Consider the following 11,861-nt stretch of genomic DNA (forward strand, 5'->3'; position numbering starts at 1 on the left):
AAGACCCTGGATGAAGCGTCTGACCTGGGTGATGCCGCCTACTTGGTGCATTGCTGAGTAAGAGTTTAAAGACACTCATCATTCAGGCAATGTCCTTGAGACTGTTTCTGAGATTATGAGAGTGGAACTGTTTGCCAAAAGCTGAAACTCCCTCAGTCACTCCTTTGGGCTATCAGGCTAGGAGGAGGGGGAGGGAGGACTCCGAGGGTAGGAAGGCACCGGGGTGTTTCCAGTCGATATTTCAGGTGTCCGGGGAAGGCTGCATTGATAAGGTAACGTCAGAGTAGAAACCAGAGGAAACTAAGGGAGCAAACCACATGCTCATCTGGGGAAGAGTTCCACACAGAGGGAACAATGAGTGCAAAGGTCCTGAGGCAGACCTGGGCCTGGCCCGGCTCAGGAACAAGGAGGCGTGTGCTGCTCAGTGGCTGAGCACAGGGGAGGACAAGATGAGCTGAGATACAGACAAGCAACCTGAACCTACGGCAGCTGCTACACAACTGCAGCTTCTCTCCCAAGTGAGGAGGGCGTGACTGGAGAGTTCTGAGCAGAGAAATAAATAAACATGGCTCACAGTCTGAAAGAATCCATCTGACTGCTGTGCCGAAAATAAGTCTGTCAGAGGGCAAAGGTGGATACTGGAGTGACCCAGGCAGAGATGCCAAAGGACAGAGCACGGAGGACGTGGGACGGTGGGAAGTGGTCAGATGGGTTTTGAAAGTAAGGCCAAGGCCGAGGGATTCTGAGTGAGAAACTGCAAAGGGAAGTTGCCTTCAGCCGACACGGGAGAAACCATGGAAGGAAGGTCTGGAGGGAGGAACGGGGGGTTGTACTTCCGCTTTGAACACGTGCCTCTACCACGATTTGTTACAGAATAACACCTCAAAGGGATGATGATCCAATCTAAGAACAGACGTTATTTTGAAACTCATGTATTTCCAGGCTGCTCTCTAGAAGACAGGCTCTATTTACAATGAGAACAGCAAAAACGTACACGTGTTATCTTCCCCACATACCCCACCGATTGTACCTAAGTCACTACTCAAATGGGCTACAGCATTAGGATCTGGTGCCTCAGATCCACGGTGCTCATTACACAGCTAGGTCAACTGGGTCCTTTTGCCTGGAATGACTTAAAAACCACCTCGCCGGCTGGTAGCTTGATGCAACAGGAGCGGCACGAAGTTCACCCCGGGCAGACCTGGGCTTTCCGTACCAGCTGCGTGGCCTTCATGTCTCTGCTGGGTCTTCTAAGCCATCGTCTGCACGCTGGCCAGTACACGCACTTCTCGGGGTCCATCTACTCGTCCAACCGGGGACCCCGATTCTAATGAGGAAGACGGATCCGACTGGAGCAGGCGAGGGGCGAGTGAATGAGTGAAAGCGACTGCAGTATGTCAGATGAGATCTGATGAGGGCTAGACTAAGGTGGTGTCAGCAGAAACATTTAAGGGATTTCAGGAGGATGCACAGGACTTTGCAGCCCACTGGGCAGAGAGAGTGAGAGGGTTGGGAGGAACGCCCGGGTTTTCAGCTGATGGTGCCCTTTAGGGAACTGAGGTGCAGAGAAAAGAGAAGATTCACGAAAAAGGTGTTTGGCCTGTTTATCCCAAGCAAACTTCTCGCTTGTTTGTTTGTTGGAGGATTTTAAAGCCCCACATTAATCTCTTTCATCCATACAAAATTCACTGGATGCAGATAAAGACCTTTCTCTTTAACATAACTACAATCATATTACACAGCCAACAAAATGAACAATAATCCCTTGGATATTTTCATAGGGAGTATCCTACTGCCTCTCATTCAGTTTATGATCTTCCTCCTCCAAACCAGGGACCAATTTCTGTCAATAATTCTCCTGGGAGCTGATCTTTCTAAACTTTCAAGTGGTCGTTGATTCATTCTTCTCCCCGCTCCTTCACACTTGTGTGTACAGTTCTCCTAGTGACACACGTATGACCGTTACATACATGTGGTTACGTGGGAGCCGCATGTACCAGGTGGAGCTGCACCATGGTGATGACACAGAAAGCGCACCTCTGCCCTCTACATCCTCAGGCTGCTCTCCCAGACTCAGCCTTCTCCCAACCTCAGCAAAGAAGGACCCCTCAAAATCACCTCTCGTATTGTTTTCTTTCTGTCCTGTTCCTTCCCACTCAATCCAGACCACGTATCATTGCTCCGCTAGATAAATCTACCTACAGCCCTGCTCCCGTCATATCTGAAATGCCCCACCAGGTTTCCTGGACGACCCCTCTAGCTGTGATGGCCTCAGAATGGACCAAACCCTCCCCTGTCTCTCTCCACTCTTCATTCCCTTAAGATCATCTAAAATAGTCAAAAGAATTTTTAAAAAGCAAAACATAAAAATATAACAATGGATGAACCCAGCAAAGTAGAGATATGACTTCTCGCTTTCCAGCTGCATCCAGGTTCTTGGCTGACAGTGTTTTCTCTTCTGTCCCTCTGGTTTCTGGCTGGCCCGGCATGCTTTCTCCATCTTCTTCCAAATCTGAATTTGGTCTCAAACTCTTCCCCAAATGAGAGGGGTGTCTCTAGAGCCTCTCCTGCAGCCTCACCAGCTCTGGTGCCGTCCTGCCCTCACACCACACTGCTAATGGAGATCATGGGCGCCACTCCAACACTTAGGGCTTGGGGAAGTCCCTGGAGGTCCAGTGGTTAGGACTCCATGCTTTCACTGCAGGGGAAAACAGGTTTGGTCCCTGGTCAGGGAACTAAGATCCCACAAGCCGTGACGCGGGGGGGAAAAACAAAAACAAAAACAAACCCACTTAGGGTCCTCTGGTGGCAACAGATATCCATTCCAGCTAACTCAGCAAAGGGCGTTCACTGAAGAGCCACTGGGAACTCATGGAATTGACTGCAGGCCAGAGAAAGGGACTTAGGAAACTGTCAGAAACCAAGGCAGCTTGAGAGACCAGCAAAGAGGAGCCACAACAGTCCCAGAGCAAAATGGTCTGGACAGGAATGAATGTGACCACACCTGGTATCAGCGCCTTTGTCCCTCTGCTCGATATTCACATCCCAAGAGGGAGCATCTGGTCGGCCCTGCTAGGGTCATGCATGTGCCTGGCTGGGGAAAGCAGGGTAATGGGTTGTAGAGCCACCAATCTGGACCCACATTGGGTCCAGACTGGAAAGAGACCAGGGGCTGTTAAGGGAAAATGGACATTTCCTGAGCAGCAAGTGTCCACTACAACATCCCCACTAATCCAACTCTCCTCGCTAACCCACTTCTCTCTCCTTGGCGTCTCTCCACACCCACCAGCTGGACATCCAGGCTGACTCTTATTTATGGCGACTTTTGACTTCCTTGTTTACTGGTCCAGGCTTGTTTCTAGAACAAGCTCACGTGTGGCTCTAATCAGAACAGGTTTTCAAGATACCTTAAAAGTACAAAAAGCACACACCCAAGGGTTATGTCCTCCAAGCTCCTCAGACTACCACAATGGTTCTCAAATTTCAGTGTGCCAAGAACTGCCTGAGAAGCTCGTTGAAAATTTAGTCTGCCAAGCCCCATTCCCAGAACTTCTGACTCAGCAGCTCTGAGGCAGAGCTCAGTAATCTAACAAGCGCTGCCCGGTGGCTCCACTGCAGATGGGCTGCAGTGCGTACTTGAGAGACTGGCCCATCAGTGGTTTCCAAACCTCACGGGCTGGTTAGATTTCTAACCTGTGCTCCTGCAAGTACAGACTCACACAGGCAAGAGTAGAACAGGGGAACCTGCACTCAACGGATGGGCCCCAGGACCATCTGGATGAATGTCCTAGGTTATGCCACATGAATATGCCATTTTTGTATGTTGAAAATGTCAAAATATTTGAAAAAATGGAATGTCAGAAATTTTATGTGATTCAGCCTAGCATAAGGCAGTAATCAGCTGAGTAGCCGTTTTAAATAAGTAAGGATCCGGATGTCAGGACAGAAACTTGATTAGAAAACCACGTGCAAGGTAACACCCCATCCATTCAGCTTAACAACAGAAACCATGCAGCCCTGAGCTCACTTCCAACCCTCTGCTCCTCCACAAGCCACAGAAGCTAATTATTCACCCACCTCTTTGGAAGCCCTGCCAGCTCCCACCTCTGCCCCAGCCTCCCCTCCGCCCTTCACTGCCCTTGGACCTCCTTCCCATCCTTGACAGGAGCTCAAGCCTACCTGTGGAAATCACCTCCTTTCCTTTTTTAAAAAAATATTTATTTATTTATTTTTGGCTGCGTTGAATCTTTCATTTCTGTGCGAGGGCTTTCTCTAGTTGCGGCAAGTGGGGGCCACTCTTCATCGCGGTGCGCGGGCCTCCCACTATTGCGGCCTCCCTTGTTGCGGAGCACAGGCTCCAGACACGTCGGCTCAGTAGTTTTGGCTCACGGGCCCAGCTGCTCTGCGGCATTTGGGATCCTCCCAGACCAGGGCTCGAACCCATGTCCCCTGCATTGGCAGGCAGATTCTCAACCACTGCACCACCGGGGAAGCCCTCCTTTCCTTTTTTAACCCCCATCACCTTGCCTCGTCATGAACTCCAGTCCACACCGCGCTGCCTCTCTCACCTGACACTGAACTATAAACATCCTGGCAACCCTGCTTAACTCTCTGACAATGCTGGTTTTGCCTTCCCACCTAGATGATCAGTGTTTTGAGAAATGCTTTTTTGCATTCTCTGGAAGATTTAGCAAAGCTACCTCATATCTAATGATTATTGATCTCAAAACTTTCCTGGAGGCAAATGCATCCAACATGAGTTCACTCCAGTCAGTAACTGTTAATAGGAAGTTTCTGTCCTGACATCCGGATCCTCACCTAGTTAAAACTGCTACTCAACTGATTATTGCCTTATGCTAGGCTGAATCACATAAAATTTCTGACATTCCATTTTTTCAAATATTTTGGCATTTTCAACACACAAAAATGGCATTTTCATGTGGCTTAACCTAATACATCCAACTCATTGCTGCAAACACAATGCCAGCCCAGTTGCACATGCTGAAAAAGCAAAACTGGGCAGAGATGTGTGGTAGTGAAGCCCTATGGAGAAAAGTAGCACAGATCTGAGTTGGTTCTAATATCAACAAAAGTAAACTTCCCGTTCTTGCCCTGAAATTTCTTTTGGATTCCATTCGTATCATAATTGTTTTAACTAATCTTGTAGAATGTCTGTACTCAGTCTAGGAAGGCAGGAAAAAGAATGCTTCTGGAACCATCTACTAAAGGGAAGAGCTTCAAAAATGGGGACGGGGGGCTTCCCTGGTGGTGCAGTGGTTGAGAGTCCGCCTGCCGATGCGGGGGACGCGGGTTCGTGCCCCAGTCCGGGAAGATCCCACATGCCACGGAGCGGCTGGGCCCGTGCTACTACATAGCAAGCATTGTTTTAAGCTCTTCATATTTATACATAAATAAGTTAATATTCCCCAAACCCTGTAAGGTATGTGATATTATCCTCATTTTACAAGAGATGAAAAGTGAGGCACAGAGATGTTATATAATTTGCCCAAAGCCACGCAGCCAGTAAGTTTCAGAGCCAGGATTCAAGCACAGGCTGCTGGATCTAGGGTTTGTTTTCCTACATACCCGTCTGCTACAGCCTCGTGGGGGCAGTGTTCTGTAATAGCAGCTGGATGGGTAGTTGGATGGGTACCATGGCAACAGAAGAGGGAAGGAGACAGGTGTTCCCTTCCCTGGACTGTGCAGCTACTCACTTTGGTAGGATGAGGACCATGCTTCAGGAAGAGTAGATGAGCATCAATTCCACCCCTGGGTGTATAACCAAGAGAACTGAAAACTGATGTCCACACAGAAACTCGTACACGAATGTTCACAGCAGCATTATTCACAATCACCACAAAGTGGAAACAATTCTGATGCCCATTACTGATGGATGAATGAATGAAATGTGGTCCATCCGTACATCGAAATATTATTTGGCAATAAAAAGGAAGGAAGGGCATGCCCCAACATGGGTGAACCTTCAAATCATCATGCTATGTGAAAGACGCTAGTCACAAAAAGCCACATGTTGTATTTCTATGAAATATCCAAGATAGGCAAATCCATAAACAAGTAGTAGACTAGTGGTTGCCAAGGGGAGCGACTGCTAGCAGGTGCAAGGGTTTCTTTTTGGGGAGATGAAATGTTGTGGAACTAGACAGTGGCTGATGGTTGGACAATCTTATGAATATACTAAAAACCAGTGAACTGTATACTTTAAAAACTGTATATATTACGGTACATGAATTGTGTTTTTTAAAAAAAGAATATAAGAGCAACTGTGCTCCCCTGTGAAAATCTCGAGAAGGAAAATACTTACTTTTTCTGTCCACTATGGCAAATACAATCAAGTTACCACTGTACTTGGCTCTAAAGTGCTTCTCTATATAGTTTTTAAAAATCCCAATATATAACTTTGGCAGATCAATAAAAAAATACCTGAGAATCTCTAAAAACATAAAACTTTATAAGTATAATTTCATTCACAGTAATACATTAAGTTTTGATAAATGACCCAATAAAATTAAATCCAACGAGAAAGAAAAAATAAGTAACTTTATTAATATGACTTCAAAGTTAGTATTCAATGTACATTTCATTTCCTACTTCCCTTCTTTTGTACCTTCCTGTGGTGCCATATATAGCATCATAGTGAAGAGCCATCCTGCCTGGGTTGGAATCTGGCCTCTGCCACATACTAGCTGTGTGCCCCAGAGCAAAGTTAGCTGCTCTGTGCCTCGGCTTCCTCTTTTTAAAACAGGGGTGGCAGGAAGCATACTTACCTCAAAAGGTTGCTGTGGACTAAACACAAATGCGTATTTGTAAAACACAACAGTGCCTGGGACACGAAATGCTTTATAAGTGTTATATATCACGAGTGATGTAATGGGACAGAGCTCCACCAGCAACAGGACTGGACACAGATGAGAATTCATAAAGAGAGGCCTGGGGGAGTAAATACAAAACTCCTGACAGCAGTCACTTCTCAGAATGTGTGAGATGTCAGAGATGTACAAGTCCCCTCAGAAACATGAGCTAGATAACCCCATTAAGGTTATTTACAAGGCACTGAAATGTCACACCCATAAGGAGGAACTGCATATAATAACCAAAGGTGTTGCATGCAAAGTGTGTGTATATATGTATATGCAAACACTCAAAAATCTAGCTATTCACAGAGGAAACCACTAGGTAATGCTAAAAATGATTTTAAATCGGGGGGTGGGGGGGGGGAACAAACAAACAAAAAAATCCCCTTGGTTACCAGATACTGTATGCCTAGCACAGAGCACTTCCTCTATCATCCATCTAACTGGATTTCTGTCTAAAAACCAATAAACAAGTAAAACTAACTGGAACTGACTCCAATACCATAAGCTGCTTCTCGGGTTACTTTCCTGGAAATGGGATGTGGCGCTTGAACAGAAAGAAGAACAAATTCATTTTTTAAATAGCTCTTCAGAGGCAGCCTCACATTCACTGCCGCCATTTACCATACTAACTTTAATGTATGGAATGATCTACAAGAGCTACTGAATTTTTCTCATTTGTCCCGAGGCAAACAGAACAAACAGAAATTTTGTTCTGGAAAAACAGCATGCAGAAACTGCTCTTTAAAAATTAACTTCGCGACGTAAATTCTGACTATCAGAATTGACAGTCAATTCTGACAAACAAAGGGTGAAGCAGCCCGTTTCTCCACCAGTTAAGGAAGTCACTATGGTCCCGATGTAAAGGAAGGACAGTTCTGATTTGCAAAGTGCTACTGAATGCTAGCAAAGCAGCAAATCTCCAAAGCAACCCTAGAGATTTGTCCCTATAAACACTTAGCTGACAATCGTATGAAGTAACTCAAGTTAAAAATTTACTGAAAGTAAAATCTAAGCCAAAAGAATTCATTTATAAAAGATTGCTCAATGTCTTTAAATAAGTCTTTTCAGGTAACTGAAACCTAGGCAGTGCAAGGAAAATCTTGAGCCGTAATTACCTAGATCCTCGCTGTGCATGGACCAGTAGCACCAGGGAACAGGTTAGAAAGGCAGAATCCCAGGTCCTCCCAGACCCACTGTATCTAAGCTTGCATTTTTTTTTTTTAAGGTTGCATTTTAACACGATCCCTGTGCTCTGCATGAATGCTAAAGTTTGAGGTGCACTGGTCCAGATGCTCTCTCTCTGGTTACATCCAGACAAGGAACGCAGTGATGCAATTAAATATTTTGCTTTTCAACAAGTACAGGCTTTTGGAGGGGGGGCGGTGGTCGGGTACCCCAACTCTTAAAATTAAAAGGAAAAAAAATGGTACACGGGGGCCACACACAACCCTTCGCTATCAAGACATTCTCAGAAAGGCTCAGAAACAACCCAAAGGGGATGTGTGAAATGCTTCCCACAAGCCCAAGCTCATGGGGAGTGAACAAAGACGCGCTGGTACCTGCAAAGCGCAGAGGTGCATCTTTGTCCAGGGCGATCAGTGGCGGGTCGAGGAGCACGGTGCTGTCACTCTCCGTAACTAAGCCGTGATACGTGGGCTCCAGCCACGGTTTGTGCTTGTTGACTGTGTTCAAAAACAGAAAAAGGAGAAAGGACACAGGCCAGGTTAGAATTACTATTTTCAACTCGACTGCTTTTGAAGACACACATCCATTATTAAAAATTTAAAACTCTCCTGAGTTTGGAAGGTCACACTGCTATTTTTTGTGGTGAAGTTTGGTATCAACGCCCAAATGGGATGAAATCCTAAATTCTAAAGTGATGTAGAAATTATTGGAGGCCATGAAGCAACCAAAAATAAGAAATAAATTGCTCTAGAAATTGAAAGAAAGAAAAAAGACTGATGGTTATGGACGGTATCATATCTTACTACCTCTGTTTTCAGCCTCTCTTAGAAAAGTTACAAATAAAATATGTTGTTTCTTGGATTAAGAGATACAAACTAGGGCTTCCCTGGTGGCGCAGTGGTTGGGAGTCCGCCTGCCAATGCGGGGGACACGGGTTTGATCCCTGGTCCTGGAGGATCCCACATGCCACGGAGCAACTGAGCCTGTGTGCCACAGCTACTGAGCCTGCACTCTAGAGCCCGTATGCCACAACTACTGAAGCTCATGCGCCTGGAGCCCGTGCTCCGCAACAAGAGAAGCCACAGCCTGCGTACTGCAATGAAGAGTAGACCCCGCTCCCCGCAACTAGAGAAAGCCCAGCGCAGCAACAAAGACCCAACCCAGCCAAAAAGAAAATAAAAATAAAATAAATAAATAAATTTTTAAAAAGAGATACAAACTAAACAAGGTCCTACTGCATAGCACAGGGAACTATATTCAGTATCTTCTAATAAACTATAATGGAAAAGAATCTGAGAAAGAATAATATATTTGGCTGGACAAAAAGTTTGTATGGATTTTTCTGTAAAATGTTATGGAAAACCCCGAATGAACTTTTTGGCCAACCTAATATATAAAGAATATATACATAAAAGAATACATATACATTTTATATATATATATATAAAAAGACGGAATCACCTTGCTGTATACCAGAAACTAACACATTGTAAATCAATCATACTTCAAATAAAAATTTTTTTAAAGACATACAAACTACTACGCATAAAACAGATACGCAACAAGAATATATTGTACGGCACAGAGAAATAGAGCCATTATTAGGTAATAACTTTATTTTTTTAATTTTTAAAAATTTATTTATTATTTTTGGCTGCTTTGGGATCTTCCTTGCTGTGCGCAGGCTCTCTCTAGTTGCGGCAAGCAGGGGCTATTCTTCGTTGCGGTGCATAGGCTTCTCACTGCGGTGGCTTCTCATTGTGGAGCACGGGCTCAGCAGTTGTGGCTCGCGGGCTCTAGAGCACAGGCTCAGCAGTTGCGGCACACGGGCTTAGTTGCTCCGCAGCATGTGGGATCTTCCCCGACCAGGGCTCAGACCCGTGTCCCCTGCATTGGCAGGCGGATTCTTAACCACTGCACCATCAGGGAAGTCCCCAGGAGTGTAATCTTTAAAGGAGTGTAATCTAAAAAATATTGAACCACTATGTTGTACACCTGAAACTAATATTGTAAATCAACTATACTTTAATTTAAAAATGTTATTTCTTTATGACAATAATAATACATTATTTATTTAAAATTAGCATTACAAACAAAAACATAAAAGAGGTGAAACAAGACTTATGAATATAAAATTACAAATATGAGGTATTAAAAGAAAATGAGGGCTTCCCTGGTGGTGCAGTGGTTGAGCGTCCACCTGCCGATGCAGGGGACACGGGTTCGGGCCCCGGTCCGGGAGGATCCCACATGCCGCGGAGCGGCTGGGCCCATGAGCCATGGCCGCTGAGCCTGTGCATCCGGAGCCTGTGCTCCGCAACGGGAGAGGCCACAACAGTGAGAGGCCCGCGTACCGCAAAAAAAAGAAAAAGAAAAAAACAGAAAATGCAAAATTTCTGAAAAACTTGACTGAAAACGCAGTGTTCAAGAAAAAACCCCTTTCGGGATTTCCCTGGTGGCACAGTGGTTAAGAATCCACGTGCCAATGTAGGAAACACCGGTTCGAGCCCTGCTCCGGGAAGATCCCACATGCTGCGGAGCAACTAAGCCCGTGCGCCACAACTACTGAGCCTGCGCTCCAGAGCCCACGAGCCACAACTACTGAGCCCGTGTGCTACAACTACTGAAGCCCCCACGCCTAGAGCCCGTGCTCCACAACAAGAGAAGCCACCACAATGAGAAGCCCGTGCACCGCAACGAAGAGTAGCCCCCGCTTGCCACAACCAGAGAAAGCCCGCGCGCAGCAACGAAGACCCAGCGCAGCCAAAAAACAAAAAAAAAACCCTTTCGGATCGGGCCAGCCTGCACTCAGAGTCCAGCTCTCCTCTGTTATTTGCTGCGTGACCTGGAGCATATAACTGACCTCTCCTGATCTCAATTTCCTCTTTTATGAACCAGGGACACCCCACAACCCACAGGGCTGGGGTAGATAATTGGAGAAGTGGTGTTTTTCCTACTAAACTAGGCACTAGCACTGTTACTTATGTTTTTAAGGTAAGAACATCTGCTCTGGCAGTCCCCTTACCTGAGAAAATGAATTTGTAGTTTCTGTCCATTTCGTTCTGCCCCGGGCTTTGCCCCCAGGGGGGTCTGTGCTGCGACTTTGGTGGTTGTGGCCACCAAGCCCCTCCCCGGGTTCCTATCTCCACCAGCTTGTTCTGGGCTCATCTCACAGCTGAAACCTTTCCATTTTCCTTTTACTTTCACCTTCTGAATGTTCACATTATAACCTCAGGCTATGTAATTAACCATGGAATGACTCCTGAAGCTGATCTGATTAAAAGGGATGTTATGAAACTTTATTTCCACATAGTTGGTGCCTATTTCTTGAATTAACTACCCAGATTCTCTTCGGCAAGTTTAAGTCAACCCAGAAGTAACTGAAAATAAATTTAAATGTCTAACCATCTTTAATACAATGTGACCATGAGGTGATACTACTTTTTTTGCTGTTATGTGATGACGGGAGAAGGTGAGGGTCAGAAGCACCTGAGCCTCACCTGCACTTAACTCCCTCGTGACCTATTGGAGGAGCAGTGCGCTCACACGTGAAATTCCAAACGGGCAGGCGTGTGTAGGCCTGTCTGCAAGGCGGAAAAAAAAGCTACCATCTCTCTACTTAATGACGCACATACCAGACATTTTACACATGCTGCATCCAAACCAAGAGCAAATCCTTCTGCCTTCATTTTCAAAGTAAACCCAGACCCACGGGGAGTTGGTTAAAGGGTATAGAGTTTCGGTTTTGCAAGACGAAAAGAGTTCCAGGAGTTGGTTGCACAACAGTATGAAAGAACGAAC

General features: G+C 45.7%; 1 protein-coding gene across 1 annotated transcript in view; it reads right to left on the reverse strand.

Annotated features, from left to right (window-relative positions):
- The window catches only part of CLSTN1 (calsyntenin 1), a 38,419-nt gene extending 27,303 nt beyond the window's left edge, over positions 1-11,116 (reverse strand). The window contains exons 1-2 of the mRNA XM_007453332.1: positions 11,086-11,116; positions 8,435-8,557 (exon numbers count right to left, since the gene is read on the reverse strand). Of these exons, the coding sequence (XP_007453394.1) occupies positions 8,435-8,557; positions 11,086-11,116 (154 nt within the window). The remainder of the gene's footprint in view (positions 1-8,434; positions 8,558-11,085) is intronic.
- Positions 11,117-11,861: the final 745 nt, after the last annotated feature.

Source organism: Lipotes vexillifer, unplaced genomic scaffold (assembly GCF_000442215.2).
Source record: "Lipotes vexillifer unplaced genomic scaffold, Lipotes_vexillifer_v1.1 scaffold575, whole genome shotgun sequence".
Taxonomy (NCBI): Eukaryota; Metazoa; Chordata; class Mammalia; order Artiodactyla; family Lipotidae; genus Lipotes; species Lipotes vexillifer.